The 19,603-nt window shown below is 35.4% G+C and overlaps 1 protein-coding gene across 1 annotated transcript in view; it reads left to right on the top strand.

Annotated features, from left to right (window-relative positions):
- The window catches only part of LOC136043741 (interleukin enhancer-binding factor 2-like), a 33,474-nt gene extending 19,518 nt beyond the window's left edge, over window positions 1-13,956 (top strand). Inside the window, exons 4-6 of the mRNA XM_065728663.1 lie at window positions 3,444-3,775; window positions 11,018-11,138; window positions 13,807-13,956. Of these exons, the coding sequence (XP_065584735.1) occupies window positions 3,444-3,775; window positions 11,018-11,138; window positions 13,807-13,929 (576 nt within the window). The 3' untranslated portion in view covers window positions 13,930-13,956. The remainder of the gene's footprint in view (window positions 1-3,443; window positions 3,776-11,017; window positions 11,139-13,806) is intronic.
- Window positions 13,957-19,603: the final 5,647 nt, after the last annotated feature.

The following is a 19,603-nucleotide window of genomic DNA, read 5'->3' as shown; positions in this document are numbered from 1 at the left end:
CTATATAAATAGGACAGAACCTATAATTTGAAACGAACCGACCTGTCCGAACCCTGTAATAGTACTTTTTTTTTAAAATCACAACCCTGAATCATTTTTATTAATATACGGCTGGTGTGAAAAATCTTCCCGAGTGTGAATTTTCTTCGGGTGGCATTCTAAACAATCAGTCTAACAAGTGTGAATTTCTGTTCCGATCGTTACATGTGAATGCGCAAGGGTTCTTTCAGTTCTTGGGACATTGAAGGGTCTGTCAGAAAGGACTTACAGTTCTTAGGACATGTGAAGGGTTGCAAAGTGCATTCAACGAACTCAAGTTCTTGCTTACATCTAGTCCTAAGGACATTGTAGGGGTTTGTGAAACTTTTTTGTCTACTAATACACCTCTTACAATGTTAGATCTGCCTGGGATGAAGTGTATTTTACGTACAAGGTGTCAGAATAAGAGGGGAGGGCAGATATAGTATATTCGTGATGATTGGTCTTTTCGAGTTCTCAGTGATTTTTCTGTTTTTAAGGAAGGTTTATGTGAGACTATTTTTTTTTAAGTTGACCCCTTGGGTTGTAACCCATTTATTTTTGGATCTGTTTATAGACCTCCGTCTGGCAATCCTAAAGATTTTTTTGAAGTTTTAGAACCGCTGTTAAAAACCTAGAAGCGTCTAGAAAACCGATTATAATTTCTGGTGACTTCAGTTTTGATTTATTGAATCTCGATGTTGGCAATAATAAGGATTTTCTAAGCATGATGTTGTGTTCTAGTTTTCTTCCAAGTATATCTCTCCCAACTCGATTCACAGCTAATACAGCTACACTATTGGATAACATATTTTATTCTTCTGATTTAGTCCATACAACAAGATCGTTTGTAATTTTGTCTGATATGTCAGATCATTTTCCGGTGAGTGTTCTTCTTGATTTAAAAATAGTAATAAACAACATCCTGATTCAATAAGGAATAATTCGAAAAAAACAATTTGAATGAATTGATTGTAAAGTCCTTCGGCAGTTAATTGAGGTTCATGATTGGAGCTTGGTTTATAATTCAGATGATGCAAATGCTGCATTTTCGAATTTTATTTGTCAAATGATTCTACTGCGGGGTAGGGCTTTTTCGACACGTGTTTTGCATGGAAAAGATTTGACCCGTGGATTTCAGAAGGTATTTTGGTATCCCTAAAACATAAAAATAAAAAGTTTAAGAATTATTTAAAATTGCAGACACCCGAATCTTTTCAGGAATATAGAGTTTATAGGAATAAGCTAAATTCTATTATAAGACATGGGAAGAGAAAATTCTATAATGATAAATTCCTGGAATATAAATCTGATATGAGAAAGACATAGCAAATGATAAATGAAAGAATACGTCCTCATAGTCGTAAGAGTACTAGTGTACATTACCTGGAAATAAATGGGGAAAATATTACACAACCTAAAGATATTTTAAATGCTTTGGGAGATTATTTTAGTAATATTGGTTCTAGACTTGCATCGACTATGAGTGCGCACCTGATTTCCCCTATTATTCCAGGTAATGAGCAGCATGCGCAAAAGAATTTTTACTTTTTCTGAGATTGCGCCTCAGGAGAAAAAAAAATTATTATGAAGCTTAAACCAAGTTTTTCTATGGATGAATTTGGATTTTCAGCGCAAATTGTTGAACAGGTAGCGTCGAGCATTCCCCTTTATTGGCGCATATTTTTAATCTATCACTTACACATGGGATTTTTCCTGAGCTTTTAAAAAAGCAAATGTTATAGCATTACCTAAAGCCGGTAATTCAACTGATTACTCAGATTATAGAGGTATTTCTTTGCTTTCAGTTTATAGTAAAATTTTGGAAAAAATTGCTAATAGTCAACTACAAAAATATTTATTCGATAATAAGATATTACACACTTCTCAATATGGATTTATAAAGGGAAAGTCAACTGAACTGGCAGTTCATGAACTTTTATTGAATATAAATGACTCATTAGATAGTGATCAACTGGCTATTTTCCTTGACGTCGCTAAAGCGTTTGACACTGTAAATCATTCTTTGTTTCTTATGAAACTTAAGTCTTATGGATTTTCATTATAAACCGTTAATTTTTTTGCATCTTATCTTTCTGGGAGACGACTAGAATGTATCGATAAATCCCGTGATCTTCGTTCAGATACTTTTCAGATTAATTATGGAATACCTCAGGGCTGTGTCCTTGGGCCTGTTTTATTTCTTCTTTTTATAAATGATTTACCGGATGTTTTGCCTCTTTGTAAAACTATTATGTTTGCTGATGATGTAGTAATTTTTTCCTCTCACCAGGACTTAGCAGTTCTTTTCCATAACCTTGAATGCACGTTACAAGCTGTATCTTTTTGGTACTCAAGGAATTTACTAGCTCTTAATGAGAAAAAATGCCAATATATGTTGTTTTCGCGAACTGGTTCGGTCATCTCAGATGGATTCTCTCTTTTGTTGAATGGTCTTGAATTAAAAAGAGTTAACCAGTTTAAATACCTTGGTGTTATTTTAGATGAAAATTTGTCGTTTCGTAAACATGTAAAAACACTATCGTTAAAAATTTTCCGAAATATTGGTATTCTATCACGTCTTCGTTATTTGTTTCCTAAAAATATTTTAAAAGCAATTTATTTTTCTTTTGTCCACCCATATTTTCTTTATTGTATTTCTGTTTAGGCTTCTACTTTTCCATCTGTATTTAAATCTCTCCAAATACTCCAGAATAAAGCAATGAGAATTCTTTTTAATGTTGAGCATGGATCTTCAGTTAGACACTTATATGGGAATTCAGGAATATATTCTTTGGATCAACTTCATACAATTTCTATTTCTAATATTTGTCATGGTTATTTATACAATAGTTTACCTTCAAATTTCTCTGGTATTTTTTCAACTAATTCCCGATTCCATAACTATCCAACCACTCATTGTTCAGATTTTTCATGTGAATTTCGTCCAATGTCAAGAGCGGGTTTCCGCATCCGTCATACTGGGGCAAAAATTTGGAACTCAATTCCAATATCAGTACGAGAATGTAGCAATAAGCGAGAGTTTTTAAAATTATTAAAAAAAACTTAACAAAGCAGTGATGAAATTAATTTTTCAGAATTAATGACTTGTGTTTTGTGTTTAATATGTTGCGGGGAATTATTTTTTGTTTATTTATTTTTTTTGTATATTTATGTTGATGCTGTAAGCTTGTATTTACTTTGGCTTGATTTATTTTTATTTTGTCAGTGCTAATGTAAGTAACATTGTTAGTGCTAGTTTTTATTTTCGTAGTGTATGTAACATTGTAACATTGTCAATGCTAAAGTATGTCACCAGGCATGTGCACTGGTTTGTCATATCTGTTAATTTAATTGTTGCAAATAAAAATTATCTATCTGTCTATCTATCTTAAGACAAAGACAATTTTTTTTTCTTTTTTTAGCAAATTGAAGAAGTGCGTCCAGTTGGCTCTTACAAAAAAGGAACGATGATGCGTGGAAGCAATATGGCTGATCTCGTTGTGATCCTCAAGTCAATGCCGGCAAGACAGGCTGTTGATGCCATGGGAATGAAGTTGTGTCAGGAATTAGAGCAACAAGACCCAAAGCTAGGCGCTACCTTTACCAGCAATGAACGTGGATTTCACGTGTCATCGGGTTCAGCCACAATCAGGATTATGACAGCGACTGTGCCAGTGAATATGAAAAAGCTTGATTCGAGCTTACATCTTGACTATAAGATACTTCAACAAAATATGGCAGCTGTTAGACAATGGTAAATTACTTCTTGTTCTACCATACCCAACTACTTTGTAAACAATATTTGTTTACAATTTTACATTGTACAACTTTGTACAATTACAAATTTGTAACCATTATTAGTACTATGTATATGTTTTTCCTGTTATAATTCCTATCTAAAGTTTTCCAGATGGATTTTTTTTTGGGGGGGGGGATATGGGCTGAGGTGCAACAATGGTAAATTTGGATCGTGTTTTTGGAAGTTGGTGGAATCTTTTATTTCAGTTTTCTTATAGCTGATATTTCTATTCTATATGACAATTGTGCATATAGTTATCTGCTCTGTAGTTTTTAGCAAAAACTTCTAAATATGTAAATAAGATATTCTCATGCCAAAGGCAAAGACCAGATGTGATTTTCTTTAAAGTAATTAAATTAAAAGCGTGGTTCTTTATCTGAAAGTAAGGAGCAACATGAAAACTTAAAACGAACAGAAATCGTTCTGTATGTGAGAGGGGCTGTCCTATCCTTAATCCTTCCTTTTTCATGCTAAAGCTTTTTAGTACTTGAAAAAAGCTTGTTTTTCTGATTAAACGGCCTTGTGCTTCAAGAGTCGTTCTAGAATTGGTACAAAAAGTCAAACTTTAACGTAAATAGCGAAGTATAGATGGGGGTGGGGTAGACTTGTTTTTATGTAATTTCTTATCGTTTATTACAATCATACTGGAAATCTTCCCCCCGTGGAATTTTTCCTCTCGACTTTCCCAATGGGAAGTTTCTCCCACCTATAATTCCTCTACGCAAAAATCTCCCCGACTCCCTGATTTCCTCCCCTTCTGAAAATTTTCCCCAGACAATCCCCAGGAACATCTCTACGTATATAATTGAGTCACCAAAGAGAAAGTAAGACAAGTAAAAAAAAACCTCGTGTACGAATTCTGGCAAATATCCCTCCCCCCTGCTGTAAAAATTTCCACTTTAAAGTTCCCCCCCTCTGAAACCTCCTGTCCCATGGAAAACTCCCCGTTGAAAACCCCCCTCCCCTGGAAAATATCTATACTTCCCAATAACGATACAACATGTAAACAAAAGCCACATGTCATTCCTTTCAGCCTTTTCCGTAAGGGCTATGAAGGGTCATATAATCCCCAGAGACATAGTTATTGGATCTTTAAATAATGTTGAACAAAATGGCTATCTCAAAATTTCGACTGGATGACTCTGGGGAAAAGGGAGGCACGGAAGGAGGGCCAGTTTCCTCCTATATTTATGGTCACTTAAAATGGAACTAGAACTTTTAATGTCCGTTTGAATAAACCCCCTCTCGATCATCTTGAACCATTGGGACGATAAGAATACCCCTGGGAAAGAAAAATAAAGACGCATTCCTGATTCGTGATCTGCCAAAAAAAACACAAAATTACACATTTTTGCAAATAGCAGCTTGAGACCTATACAGAAGGGTTCTCTGATACGCTGAATTTCATGGTGCGATTTTCATTAAGATTCCTTGACTTTTTAAGTGTGTTTCCCTCTTTTTGAAAATCGTTAAAGTAAGGTAACATTAAAGTAAGGAGCAACATGGTTGAATAGTAACCAAAACTCTAAAAAATGGAATTTTGTATCAGTAGAAATATCAAAAGAATTGGGTTATTATGCGGATTCCAAATATATAAGATTCATTAAGCTTAGTGTTACCCATCAAAGGCTACGAGTCTGAGAAAATTTGCCTGATTTTCGAAAAAAGGGGGAAACGCCCCCTAGAAGTCAAAGAATTTTAATCAAAATCTCACCATCAGGTTCAGCGTATCAGAGAATCCTACTGTAGAAGTCTTCAAGCTCCTATTAGCAAAAATTTAGATTTTTTTTTTTTTTTTCCAGAAAACTGATCACGGATGCCTGTTTATTTTTTATTTCTTTTTTTTTGTTTTTTGTTTGTTTTTTTTTCCAGGGGTGTTCGTATCGACCAATGGTTCTATAACATCGGAATACTTTCCGTCATTTGGACGGGAATCAAAAATTCTAGTGCCCGTTTTAAGTGACCAAAAATATTAGAGGGGAACTAGCCCCCCTCCCAGGCCCCTTTTTTCCCAAAAATGTCTGATCGAAATATATGGTAGCCATTTTGTTCAGCATAGTAGGCAGGTCCCCAAAGTATGCCTTTGGAAATAGCATGACTCCCCTAAGCCCCTGAGGACAAGTCTCATAGTCATAAAATGTGCCTATTGTTTAAGTATAGTATTTGTTAATGGGAAGTATACAGAAATTTTTTTTTGGTTGTGGGGGAATTCTGTGCTTGGGGGGAATTTTCACGGGGACGATTCCGTGGGGAGTGGAATTTCCTGGAAAGTTTACACAGGGGGGATTTGACAGAATTCCTACACAAAATTTTTTTTCTTTGTGTTAGTATCTCTTTGCCAAGTCAATTTTGCATACAGAGATGTTCTGGGGGAATTTTCCGAGAAAAATTTCAGCGAGTTTGGATTTCGGGGAAAAACTTATCACGGAAGGAGGGTTTGCCCCTCCTCAATTCCTTTCTCTTTACTCTAAAGTCTGACAGTTTTCTCAATGTTTTAAGAACGACTCTTTTAACGGAAGGGTCCTTTTAGTTAGAATACGAAGCATTTTTTACAGCTGCTTAAAATTCTAGCGAGAAAAGCAATGTATTAAGGAGGGGGCAACTCCTTTATATGCTGAATAATTTCTGTTCGTTTTGAGTTTTAATGTTGCTCCTTACTTCCAGTTGAAAAAATGTTTTTTTTTTTAGTTAATCAGCATAAAAAGCTAATTGTTGGCTTAAAAGTCATCACCAAAGAGCCACGAACGGATTGACAAGGACAGTGAAAATAAAATCTTATTTTTTGAATTGTTTAAATAGAAACTTAGATAGCCTAATTTAACTTAAATAATCAGGATAAATCTGGAACTCAATTTTTAATGAAATGGGCTTCAGGAAGCTATGCGGTTTTTGGTAGTACGAGGCACTGAAATTGAAAAAAAATGTTAGCGAAAAATCAGTAAAAATGAGCTAAAAACGTGTATCACCAAATAGATGTAGGTTTCTTGTGAAGGTGTAGTTGTCTTTGAGAATCAACCGATTGTTAATACTCAAATTTTTCGGCGACGAAAAGCGTTTTGAAATTTAACTAATTAATTTTTCTTATTTTAATTTAACAGTTCAACATGGCAACAGTGACAAAAATATTTCACTGAATTGGTCAAACAATGGTTTTCATTTGAAGTTCTTTTGCGTTTGAAAAATGATTTGCCAGGTTCCTTTCTTAGGGGTTTTTCCCTTGGTGTATTTTTAGAGGTGTTTTTACTTCGCGAAGAATGGAGACGCCAATAATGATTTTATTAACTCTGTTTCATGATATCTATATTAATATACTTAGTCTATATACACATAAGACTAATTGCTATGAATATAATTTAAAACGAGGGGGGGCAAAACGGATTGGGCTTACTTGTCTGTTCAACCCACCCACGTTATTTATGTTGGTTTAGGAAGTTTGTGCGAAAGCGCAGGATGGTTGGCCCCCAACCCCCCATTGCACTTCCTGGTTGAAGGGCCACGAAACGGAGATAAGCACCGCCGGTTTGGACCTTAAGGGTCTATTGCCGTCTTAATTTACTGGCTTACATTATTTATTTATGCATTCACATCTTAGATCAGTTTGAAATCTATGCTATGAGAGAGAGAGAGAAGTTTATTAATATTAAATAGAAGACAATACAAAATACAATTCAAAATCGAATTACAATACACATAATTCCCCTCGAAAGGCTCCATGGCCCGGGATACAAGGGGGATAAGAAAAGAAAACAATTATTATACAAGCAATAAATTCAGTATAGGCAATCACATATAGCAGTTCACAGGCAATATATTTATGGGGGATACAATATAAGCAACAACTAGAAGGAAAGATAAACAGAGAGATTATACCTGAGGCCTGGGAGCAAAGTGCAGAGAGGAAAACCAAACACCACTAACAAAACACAGGGGCCATTAACTGTTCAGAGGAAAAAAATTAATCTATTGGATTCTTTATTAAATGATCCTTAAGAATCCTTTTAAAAGTCCCAAACGAGAGGCATTTCTGCACTGAAGAAGGTAGTGAATTCCAGACCTGTTGACAAGCAATGTGGGGATTGAAATCTGATCGAATAGTAGGGGTAGGCGGAATGTAGATATTATTTGAAGAACAAAGGCTATATGGAGCTGAATCAGAAATAAACATAGGAGTTTTCTAAAGAGATTTTGGAAGATTGCCGTGAAGTTGATCAAAGACAAAAGAAGCACAAGAAATAATGTAAATAGACCGTAGACTTAAGAGCGGTGTTGGTGAAGAATGGTTGGTGTCCATAACCAGACGCCGTGCTTTATTATACTACTACTACTAATAACTCACTGCAGCACCAAGCCGCCTGAGGCCAACACAGCTACGCACGCTCCTCATCCAACCTAATCTATTTAAAGCCTCCCTCTTTACACCCTCCCAGGAAGTTCCCATTTCCTTTAAATCTTTATTTATGACATCCTCCCAACCCAGACAAGGACGACCTGCTTTCTGTGTATCCCCAGACGGTTGGCCAAAAAGGACAATCTTCGGTAATCTGTCATCCTTCATCCGTAGAACGTGGCCTAGCCATCTCAACCTTTCTTTCATTATAGCCCCAGAAAGCGGGATTGAACCACACTTTTCGTACAACCTACTGTTTGAAATACGGTCAGTCAGCCGGGTACCCAGAACAATCCGTAGGCAATTTCTCTGGAAAACATCTAGTAAATTTTCATCTGCTTTTCGGAGTGCCCATGCTTCAGAGCCATATTTGACCACTGTCATCACTGTAGCTTCCAATATTGTAGACGGAAAAGTAGACATCCATACAATGGGGCAATAAGAAACATATGACTGGACAAGACAGAAAAAAAGAAGTTTCAGAATAGGTCCAGGAAATGTGTACCTAAGTTTTCGAATGATACCCAAACTCCGTGAGACCTTACCCCTAATCATGGCTAGATGGTTTCTGAATGAAAGGTTCTCATCAAGCAGGATACCAAGAAACCGGACCACCCGATTCTCTGATCTACACAAGGAGCCTTGTGACACCTGAAGGTGTGTAAGCTGAGGGAAAGCTATACCAATTCAAGAAAAAATAAGAAAATGTGATTTACCAACATTCAAGACCAAGTAATTGGCATTAAACCATGACATAATTCTCTCGAATAATGCCACAAGGTTAGACTTGATATCAAATTCAGTCTTCCCAAGGGTCCCAAGAGTGGTATCATCAGCAAGAGCAACAAGAAAATCTTCATTAGAAGAAGTATTGGAACACGACTGAGCATCAGGCTGACACAGCTTGCAACATGCCAGAGGCCTGGTGTTTTTTACAGCCGAAATCAGATCATTAAAATAAATAAAAAATAAAATGGGACCAAGAACAGATCCCTGCGGGACGCCATAATATACTTGAGAAGGGCTCCGGGAAAGCGGATCAGTTGAAATAAGCCTACCAGAAAGATATGAATCAAACCAAGAATAAGCGTTTGATCTTATACCAATATACGATAGTTTCCAAAAGAAGAATCCGATGAGTCAAGGAATCAAAAGCTTTACGAACATCCAAAAATAAAGCTGCGGGGATATGACCAGAATCTATTGCCGAAATGAAATTCGACAAAGCTGCGCAAGCATGCTCTGTAGAGTGACTCGCTCGGAATCCAAACTGGAAATCACGCAAAAAATCCTTTGCATCCAGAAAACTAAGCAGCTTGGATAGCATAGCCTTCTCAAAAATTTTGCTGAAAACAGATAGGAGAGAAATTGGTCTAGCTCGCTTGAGAGATTCAGGAAAAATACCTTTCTCGAAAGACAGATTGACGAGCTTAGTCAGTGGTGACAGAATAGCAGGCAGAATTGCACGGATAACCCTTGTAGGAATTCCTTGTTGAAAGCCGAATTCGTTTTGCGCCCCCTTGTTTTCACATGTATTCATAGATTCTCGAGAACAAAATTTACTTTTCATTCCATTTCAAAAACGAGTTAAAAACTGGACTAAAAGATAAAAGTATAAAAGTTTGAACCACAGCAATTTGAAAAGGGTAAAATGTAAAATAACTAAAATCAAAAAAGAAGAGAAAGAAAAAATCGAATGATTATGTATAGTTGCTACTCCAAGTAAAAACCTAGGAAGTAGAATATAATATATACAATTCGTCAACTCAGATAAAACCCCGAAGTAACAAATGTTTTAATCAATGACCTTTTCTATCATAAAACTGAAGTAACTGGCGCCAATATAATAGGGTCCCAATATAATAAAACCTATCATTATTGGAGGCAATATTTTTAATAGGAGGCACATGAGCCAGGGTTGCCGTTTCTAGGGATTTTTCCCTAGTTCTTGGGATTTCCAATATAATAATAATATGTATTCATATAATATATAATTATAAATATGTGATATATACAATAATATAATTCCAATATAATAATAATATATATAATAGCGAGCCAAGGTTGCCGTCTCTTGAGATTTTTCCATAGTTCTTGAATTTTAGTTCTGAACTTAGGATCTTATTAAAAGGGTGGCATTCTTGTCTATGGTTTCTTCTGGAAGAAACTCCACAATAACAAAAATCTTTACTTTTTAATGTGCAAAAAATTTATGTCATATGAATTTTCGTTGGTTGTTTCCCTCAGTCCATGTTTGCCCAATAGGCTATATGTTTTTTATTTGAGATTATATTCTGTTTTATTTTGATTTGTCTTTTGCTTGAAATATTTTGTTATAATTCTATTTTTCGTCCGACCATATTTGTGTTTCATTTGAATTATAATGTTTATTTTTCCTCAGTTCCCGTATTTTAAATATTTACAATTCTGAATATATTTCATTATCAACAAAGATTAGTGAATTCCTGTCCCAAAGATTTTAGAATTATAAAGAAGTTTTTTTTACTATTTACTATTTAGTTAGACCGTACAAACACCATTAGGAAGGAACTTTCATAAAATTGAAATAATTTATTTGTCAAATTATTTGTCAGGTATTATAGATGTTTCAATTAGTAATCATTAGAAATACGAGTACATTAAAACTTAACAATAATATTGAAATTAAAAAAAAATATGAAGGACAATCTGTGAATTAAAAGCAGCTACCCAAAAAATCAGTATAAAATAAATCAGCATAATCTAAATGAAATCGATATTTGTATAATAAAAATTAAAAAAATTATAATAAACTAGTTTTTTTTTAATAGTCGATGGTTTGAGGAATCTGCCCATCATTCCTCAATTCGAGTCTTAATCAGAATCTTAAAGCATTTGAAGAATCGCTATGAATTGCTGAACCCTCTTACGCCATGGATGGTGGATTTGCTTGTAAGTTGGTTATTTCTTATTTCTAATCTGACTTTGTCCCTTCATCTAAGACAAACCTAGTTGCTTATATGCCAGCAGGGAGGGTTGGGGGGCGGGGGTCCTGGTGGGTGAATCCTGTGCAGAAATAGAATTCCTATATAGGCTTCTTTATATTCTAAGTGCTCCTTTGTGTTAAAGTATAAATTCTAATCTCTCATAGATGTTGCTTTAGTTTCCAAATATTGTGACTTTGGGGGGAGGGGAGACGAGGCCTAAAATATTGCTTTGACTTATTTTATTTTATCATTTTCTTTTTTTTTAATTTTAGTTAGTGCCAAAACTTGTAACTCTGGTTACATAGTATATTTATATTAAACATTGAACAATTATAGTTGCTTGCATACCAGCACAGAAGGCGGGCTGCGTCCGGTGGGTGAATCAGAATGCAATTCGTAAGTAGCCTCCTATTTATCCTGACTGCTAGTGTGGTTTTTGGCATTAAGATTAATTTCATACAATGTTTGCAGAGGCCGCATTTTTTTTTTGCGTGAAGTTCTTAATGAGATATTTAAAGAACTGAAACAGGGTCAATTTATGTTCAGGGTAAAAAAAAAGGGCCAATTTATTAGGTCGAACCTAATAATTGAAGTGGACCCTACTTCACCATTAATTCCAATAATTCTGTGTAAGTATTATTATAGCCATTGCTAAAAGTATTCGTATGTTACGAATACTTCGTAGGAAGTTGGAACTTCATGAGAGGGGGTAGGAGTTACACTTTGAACATATTCGAGGAGTGGAAATGGAGGGTATGCAGCGGTGTTGGCCCAAGACGATTTGGTGCTGCAATGAATTATTGGTAGTCGTTTTATATTAGTCGTTTTCAACTCTTCAGTGACTGTCTTCCATATGTCTCCTGTATTGTAATAGGTCTTATAACATAACGCTTTGAATCTCCCTAGCCGATATGCATTTTTAGGATGCTGTCTAGATTGCATAATCGGAAATATGTCCAATGGCAGACACATTCGTTCCCAACTTGGATATGTTTCTCCCGTTTAGCCCACTGGCCTTTCAAGTGAGGAGTCAGATAAAATGTAATGCATGCCAAAAAAAAACATTCGAATTGATTTAAAGAGCGTGAAGTTCCATACACTGAAAAGTATTGGTATGTTATGTCAATTTTCTATCTGAAGTTGGAAGTTTGTCACCCATCTCTCTTAACTGACAATCAACTGTATGTATAAACGAGATGGACGATGCCCCGGCCACACGGGTCCATTGCCTCTCTACTATAGAAATAGTTAAAACGTAAGAATTTTCAGACCAATGATTGATTGAGAATATCTGAGATCAAGGAAAAAGTTTGTCGCCATCAGAGGATATGTGTTTATGAGTCATCTTGTGACTCATTTCTACTCCACCACTCCCCTATCTTCTAAGGGACTTGAGGCATCAATTCCCTCTCCCCTCAGAGAATTAGTTATACGAAAGTTGATTCTAATCATCGCTGTAAATTTGGTATTCTAAAAATTTTAATAGGTAATTTTTTATTCTTTGACTAAATGAATACTCAAAAGTTTGGATTTGGTGGTTTAAATTTTCTGTTTCTGGAACCGTTTACTTTTATGACTTTTTTCCTTGTTACTTTTTGTAACTTGTAAACATAAATGGAAAGTATGCAAAAGTTAGAGGAGACTTCGAGTGTAAACCTGTTCTCTCCCCCCCCCCACTCCTCTGCCTCAGTTTAAATTTCGGGGGACATCCTTGCATCGCAAGATTTACCAATGTGCCTACATATTTGAGGTTTTCCTTTTATCTTATGGACATTAAGGTGTCAATCGACTTGCTATTGTTAAAGAAATTGTGATAGATGACTTAACTACCAATTGATGTCTGATTATACATCTAATTAACAAAATTAGGTCAGTTTTTGTTTTGGCACCTTTTAATATTGGAAGGGTAGTATAATTTTAGATAAAAAATGGAACCTTTGTTTTTATATACCTTTGTCTTTATTACATCTTTGCCCTAATTTGAAAAACAATAAAAAAAAAAAAACTACAAAAACAAAACAAGTTTTTTCGACAGAAAGTAAGGAGCACCATTAAAACTTAAAACGAACAAAGATTTTTCCATGCATGAGAGGGGTGGGGGCTGTCTCTTCATAATCTATCGCTCTTTCCGATAAACTTTGACTTTGCCTAAAGACACGCATTGTTTTTTTTTGAAAAACCGCAATCTTCCCAACCCTCCATGATCCTTCATAAAGGTATGGAGGGAATAGGGGTTAATATATCCTCTTCCTCCATTCATACTAAGCCTGAATAGCAGTGCAGTGGAGTGGTGCATCCCTTCTTACTGCAGAAAAATGTTACTGACATTTTTTTAAAGCTTCATTTAACTAAACTGAGGCCAAAATTGAAATAAATTTAATACACAACTTAATTACCAAATGTTTGTGATTGTACATCGAATTTTTAATTAGTAAAATTAAGTGAGTTTCTGTATTTACAGAAACTAAATTAGATTTCAACAGAAACTAAATGAGTTTTAAACATCAGAAGATTTGTATTTTTTTTAGGCCAAAAATCTTGTTCCTCGACATAACTTTTTCCTTTTTCTTTCGACATAACTCGACCCTTTTTCTTGTTCCTCGACATAAAATGACAACTTCTTTGTCTTTTAGGCCCATTATTGTATTATGAATCAGCCAAATCGTTTGATAGTTTCTCTGCCGGCCGCTTTTCGACGGGCGTTGCAGCTTATGGCTGCTGGCCTCTTTCTCCCTGGTTCTCAAGGTGAGTCTTAATCTGTGTTCTGTCAAAAGATGTTAATTTTCGTTAAATTAAAATTACCAAACGATGTCGCTTTGAAAATGCTGTCTGGCTATTTTGATTGACAGTGGTTTGCAAGGTGGGAAAAATTCTTTGCGGCTAGAAATTTTACAACGAATATTCCTCGTTACCGTTGGAAAAACTTTGGTTACCTGAAAAACGGTTGTTCAAGTCCTGATCCACAACGTTGTCAGAACAATTGCTCGTCCAAAAAAAAAGTGGTTGACAATACTGTCTGCAGAGCATGGGTTGGGTAGTGAGCAAAAAAGTCTTGGATCAAAGCTCTACTGAGCAAACATTATACAACATTACATAGCAAATGGCCTAAAAGTAAAATTATTAGTCCAAAGACTGGTTGTTAGTAAGTGGAAAAAGTAGGAAGCTTATTTTTCAGTTTTGGAACACGTGGAGTGCAAACGATAGCAAGTAGTATTGTTTTATTAATGATTATATCTTGATTAATTGAGAGTATGGTTTGGGTAGGCAGTAAAAAGTAGTAAGTCAAGGCTCTATTTAGTAAAGATTATGCAAGATAAGATGGTGGGTGGAATCAAAAATGTAAAAAAAACTTTTTTTTAATCTAGCGTTGTTCTTCGGTACTAAAATGATATAATAGCTAGCTAGGTTCGTTATCGGAGAAAATGAAACTAGTCGTGCTGCTCTATTAACCTTCACGAGAGTTCAAAGTTTATTTACTCAGCATAAAATTTGCAAGCAGGAAAAATTCATCTTTGGATTCCTGCCATTAGGTTCTATGGCTGGGATTGTAGGCATTTATAAAGTTGCCATTTGTGATCATTTGTAGTGAAATTTTCCAAATCTACCAGATTTTTCATTACAATGTTGCCTGTTTCCAACTCCTAAATATGGCATTGAGACTGGCTATGCTGAAACACAAATAAATTCCACTTTCTGTATGCTTAACTTTTAATAAAACTCACAGCGTCGGTTATTAAACAGTAAATTTGCATATTTCTCACAGTAAAGTGGTTTTAATTAGCGAATTATCTCTGTATGACAACATTGACAAAATGGATCTGAAAGCCATGTTTTTATTTTTATCATTAAAGCAAAGGTGCTTTCTCATTTTTTTTTTTTTAATCTTTGTTTTTAGGGGTATAAATGCCTTTGCTGTGGGTGTCCCCGGCATCCTTAAACAGTTGAATCAAATAAATCTTTTTGTACAAATTTTCGTTTGACGAACAACTGGTAACACAATTTTGACGACACAATGGATAACCTAGAACCACCATTGGAAACCATTTAACATATTGCTCTTAGTGTTTTGAAGCGTTTGTGTTTCAAGTTATTAATAAATACTATCCGTTATTAAGGCGATTCTCCGAGGTTTGAAGCCAATGCTATTTTCCTATAGCAGTGTAATGCGTATTAACAACAGACACGAGCAGATTCTTTGATGAAAAAATTACTGTGGCTTCATTGAAAGCTTTGACATGAATAGGCCGAACAAATTTGCATTTTTTTTCTTTAGAGCTTCATAAAAAATTAATTAGTGGGGACATCTCTAATTTTTAAAAGTAGCAATAAAATTACTTTTAGAAGACGTAGAGAATTGTAAAGTAGCCTCTCCATTTGCCACAAGATTTCAAAAATTTTAGCCGTGAATTTTTTTTTTTATTATCATCAGTTTCCTTTAAAATTTGCCATTTAAGATATTCTTCCTTTACTGTTTAAAAGGGTTTTACTAATCATATAGCCTTGATTTTTGTGTCGTTTTGTAGATCTTATACCGACAAATAATCCCAAAGATTGTTAATTTTGTAGTTATAACAGATGATTTTTAGCAATAATTCTTAGTATTCAAGATTTCCTCCTTTCTCATTGGCTTAAGCACTCCTTGAGGGGTTTGCCAGAATGTCATTAAGAATGTTGACATCTCCTTAGCATTAAGACCAGATTTAAAAGGAAGCTGAAAACATGTATAATTGGCAACAACACCTTGAGGCAATATCATTTTAACACCATACGAATTGGAATTTGTTAGGTTACAAAGCAGATAACAGTTTGGCTTTACAAGTAAAGAAACACCGATTGTAGGCCTATAAAATGTATGAACATTATTTTTAAAAAGAATATTATTCTTAAAAACACATCATTTTAAACATTATTGGCCTTTAAAAGTAAAGAAACACTGATTGTAGACCTATAAAATGTATGAACATTTTTTTAAAAAAAGAACATTATTCTTAAAAACACATTATTTTAAACATTATTGGCCTTTAAAAGTAAAGAAACACTGATTGTAGGCCTATAAAATGTATGAACATTATTTTTAAAAAGAACATTATTCTTAAAAACACATTATTTTAAACAATATTGGCCTTTAAAAGTAAAGAAACATCGATTGTAGGCCTATAAAATGTATGAATATTATTTTTAAAAAGAACGTTATTCTTTAAAACACATTATTTTAGACATTATTGGCTCTTAAAAGTAAAGAAACGCCGATTGTAGGCCTATAAAATATACGAACATTATTTTTTTAAATCTAAAGTTGTAGGATATTCGTCCATTTTAGTTCCACGGGATCTCATTTTATTCCTAATAGTGCCGTATCTTAGAATATTTTGGTTTTTCCCCGTCATCTCATATAGTTGATGATTTATAAGCTCGTTCATAAATGACTGATTACCCCGGTTTGGAACCGGGGTAATCATATACTTTGCTTTACGGAGTAATGCATATACTTATTAAATTAATGTCATTTAAAGTGATATGCTCCTGAAGGTACATAATAAACATTAGGCACCCTTGCCCTGGGGTCATAAATACAGGTAAGGGAGGAAGGAAACCCCTTAGGAGTATTTAATAAATTTTTGAAACTACTTATATTTATATACTATTCATCAAAAACAAGAGCTAAGAGCTCAAACGGCACTTGTGACAAGGTCAAGAAGAGCCAAGAGCTCATATGATATGAGCTCTAGCAAAATTCTAAGAATCAATAGATTGCTTTAAAAGGAAAATCAGAGGCTTAATGCTGGTCGGGATTTAAAATAAGAGCTTTGAGATACAAGGTACTTCTAAATATCAGAATTCATTCAGATCCGATCGCCCACTCGTAAGTTAAAAATACCTCAATTTTTCAAATTTTTCCTCTCCCTTCAGCCCTCAAGATGGTCGAATCGGGGAAAACAACTGTAACAAGTCAATTAGTGCAGCTACCTGACATGCCTACCAATTTTTATCGTCCTAGCACGTCCAGAAGCACTAAACTCACCAAAACACTGAACCACACCACCTAACTCCCCCAAAGAAAACGGATCCAGTCCAGTTACGTCAATTACGTATCTACGCCGTTTATAAGCGTTTTCCAAGATTTCCAGTTTCCCCCTCCAATTCCCCCTCAATGTCAAAAGATCTGGTCGGGATTTGAAAGAAGAGCTCTGAGACCTGAGTTTCTTCTAATTATAAAATTTTATTAAGGTCTGGTCATCCATTCTTAAGTTAAAAAAACCTCAATTTTTCTAATTTTCCCAAATTAACAACTTCTAGCTCCCTCAAAGAGAACGGATCCGTACCATTAATGCCGGTCCCCCCTCCTAATGACACTGAATCTGGTAGGGATTTAAAATGAGAGATCTGAGTTTCGAGGTCCTTCTAAATATGAAATTTCATAAAGGTACGATCACTCTTTCATAAGTTAAAATACCTAATTTTTTCTATTTTTTAGCATTAACCCTCCCTCCCCAACTCCCCCAAACAGAACAGATCTGTTCCAGTTATGTCAATCCCGTTTCTAGGACTTGTACTTAGTTTTACCACCAAGTTTCATCCCGACCCCTGTACTCTAAGCATTTTCCAAGATTTTAGGCCCCCCCCAACTTCCTCTTCACCGGATCCGGTCGGGATTTAAAATAAGAGCTCTGAGACGTGATATCCTTCCAAATATCAAATTTCTATAAGATCCAATCTCTCCTTCGTCACTCGAAAATACCTTTTTTTTTAATTTTTCAGAATTAACAATCCTCCTCCCAACTCCCCCGAAGAGAGCAGATCCGTTCCAGTTATGTCAATCTCATATCTAGGACTTACGATTATTTTTACCACCAGGTTTCATCCCGATCCCTCCACTAAGCCTTTTCCATGATTTTAGGTTCCCCCTCCCATCTCTCCCCCAATGTCACCGAATCCGGTCGGAATTTAAAATAAGAGCTATGAGACACGATATCCTTCCAAACATCAAATTTCATCGGGGTCTGATGACTCTTTCCTAAGTTAAAAATACCTCATTTTTTCTATTTTTCAGAATTAACCCCCCAACTCCCCCAAAGAGAGCGGATCCGTTCTAGTTATGTCAATTGCGTATCTATTACTTTTGCTTACTTTTCCCATCAGGTTTCATCCTGATCTCTCGACTCTAAGCGTTTTCCAAGATTTTAGGTTCCCCCCTCAATTCCCCCAATATCACCGGATTCAGTTGGGATTTGAAATAAGAGCTCTGAGACGCAACATTTTTCCAAACATCAAATTTCGTTAAGATCCCGTCACCCGTTCGTCAGTTAAAAATATTTCATTTTTCTATTAACCGAAATTTTTCTGAAATATTACCGGCCCCCGAAAAAATATTATTTTTCCGAATTAACCAGCCCCTACCCCCTCCAGATGGTCAGATCTGAAAAATGACTATTTCCAATTTAATCTGGTCCGCTCCCTGATACGCCTGCCAAATTTAGCTGTCCTAGCTTACCTGGAAGTGCCTAAAGTAGCAACTAAATCTCAACGTAATTAGAGTTTACTTATCAACATGGTTTGGACTTCGACAGAATGCTGAAATTTTTCAAATAGAATTTACTTACTAATATTTATATGCTATTCACCAACACTAATAGTTAACCTATAATAGTCTACTATTCAAACAACCCTAATAGGTTAAGGTTAACAATACTGCTACTAATACATTATGACCCCTAAACAATCTCTATACTATTCGCATGTCAATGAAAAATCCACTTTCAATATTCACTTTCAGTGTCGGACCAAGTAATTTTCTCACATCCACTGTCTTCTGGCTCCAAAGTCCGTTTCATTCCGCGATTTGCTGCAGCCCGGACTAAGGCAGGCTCTCTAAGTGGCATGTTCCTAATCAATCGCGAGTCTAATATCTCCGGAAGTAAACAATCGCTCCAAAACTCCTGAAGCTTTGGTAATATGGACAAAAAATATTCTTTTGATCTCGGAATAGTTAAAATTTCCACATCATGCTCATGGTGATATACCACCAAGTGACATTCTTCATGATTGGTGATTTCTAGCTGACCTTGAATTTGAGCATAGTATTTGTGATTTTTCTTTAACTCCAATTTTGAATTGTGTGACCATAGGAAAAAATTCTTTACCAATCCTTTTTGGGATGCCACTTCCCTTATGGTCATTCCTCTGGGAATATTATGGACAGTCTTCACTTCAACTGGTGTGCCGTTTTCTAAGCGACCATCAAGAGAAGCTCCAAGAAACTGGATATTTGGATGAATGAGTAGTCCCATTTGATCTCCTTTTATTAATGATACTCCCTCTCTCTGCTCGTACGCCGTCAGTGCAATAGCCTCCAGTTGAATTCCCCTAAGCATTGGAATAGATTTGAAATTAGAATTAATTCGGATATTCTTGACTATGGGTGCGGTTGGA

This window comes from Artemia franciscana, unplaced genomic scaffold (assembly GCF_032884065.1).
Source record: "Artemia franciscana unplaced genomic scaffold, ASM3288406v1 Scaffold_898, whole genome shotgun sequence".
Classification (NCBI taxonomy): Eukaryota; Metazoa; Arthropoda; class Branchiopoda; order Anostraca; family Artemiidae; genus Artemia; species Artemia franciscana.
Note: the sequence above shows the minus strand (reverse complement) of the source record. Positions and strands in the feature narration are given on the sequence as shown.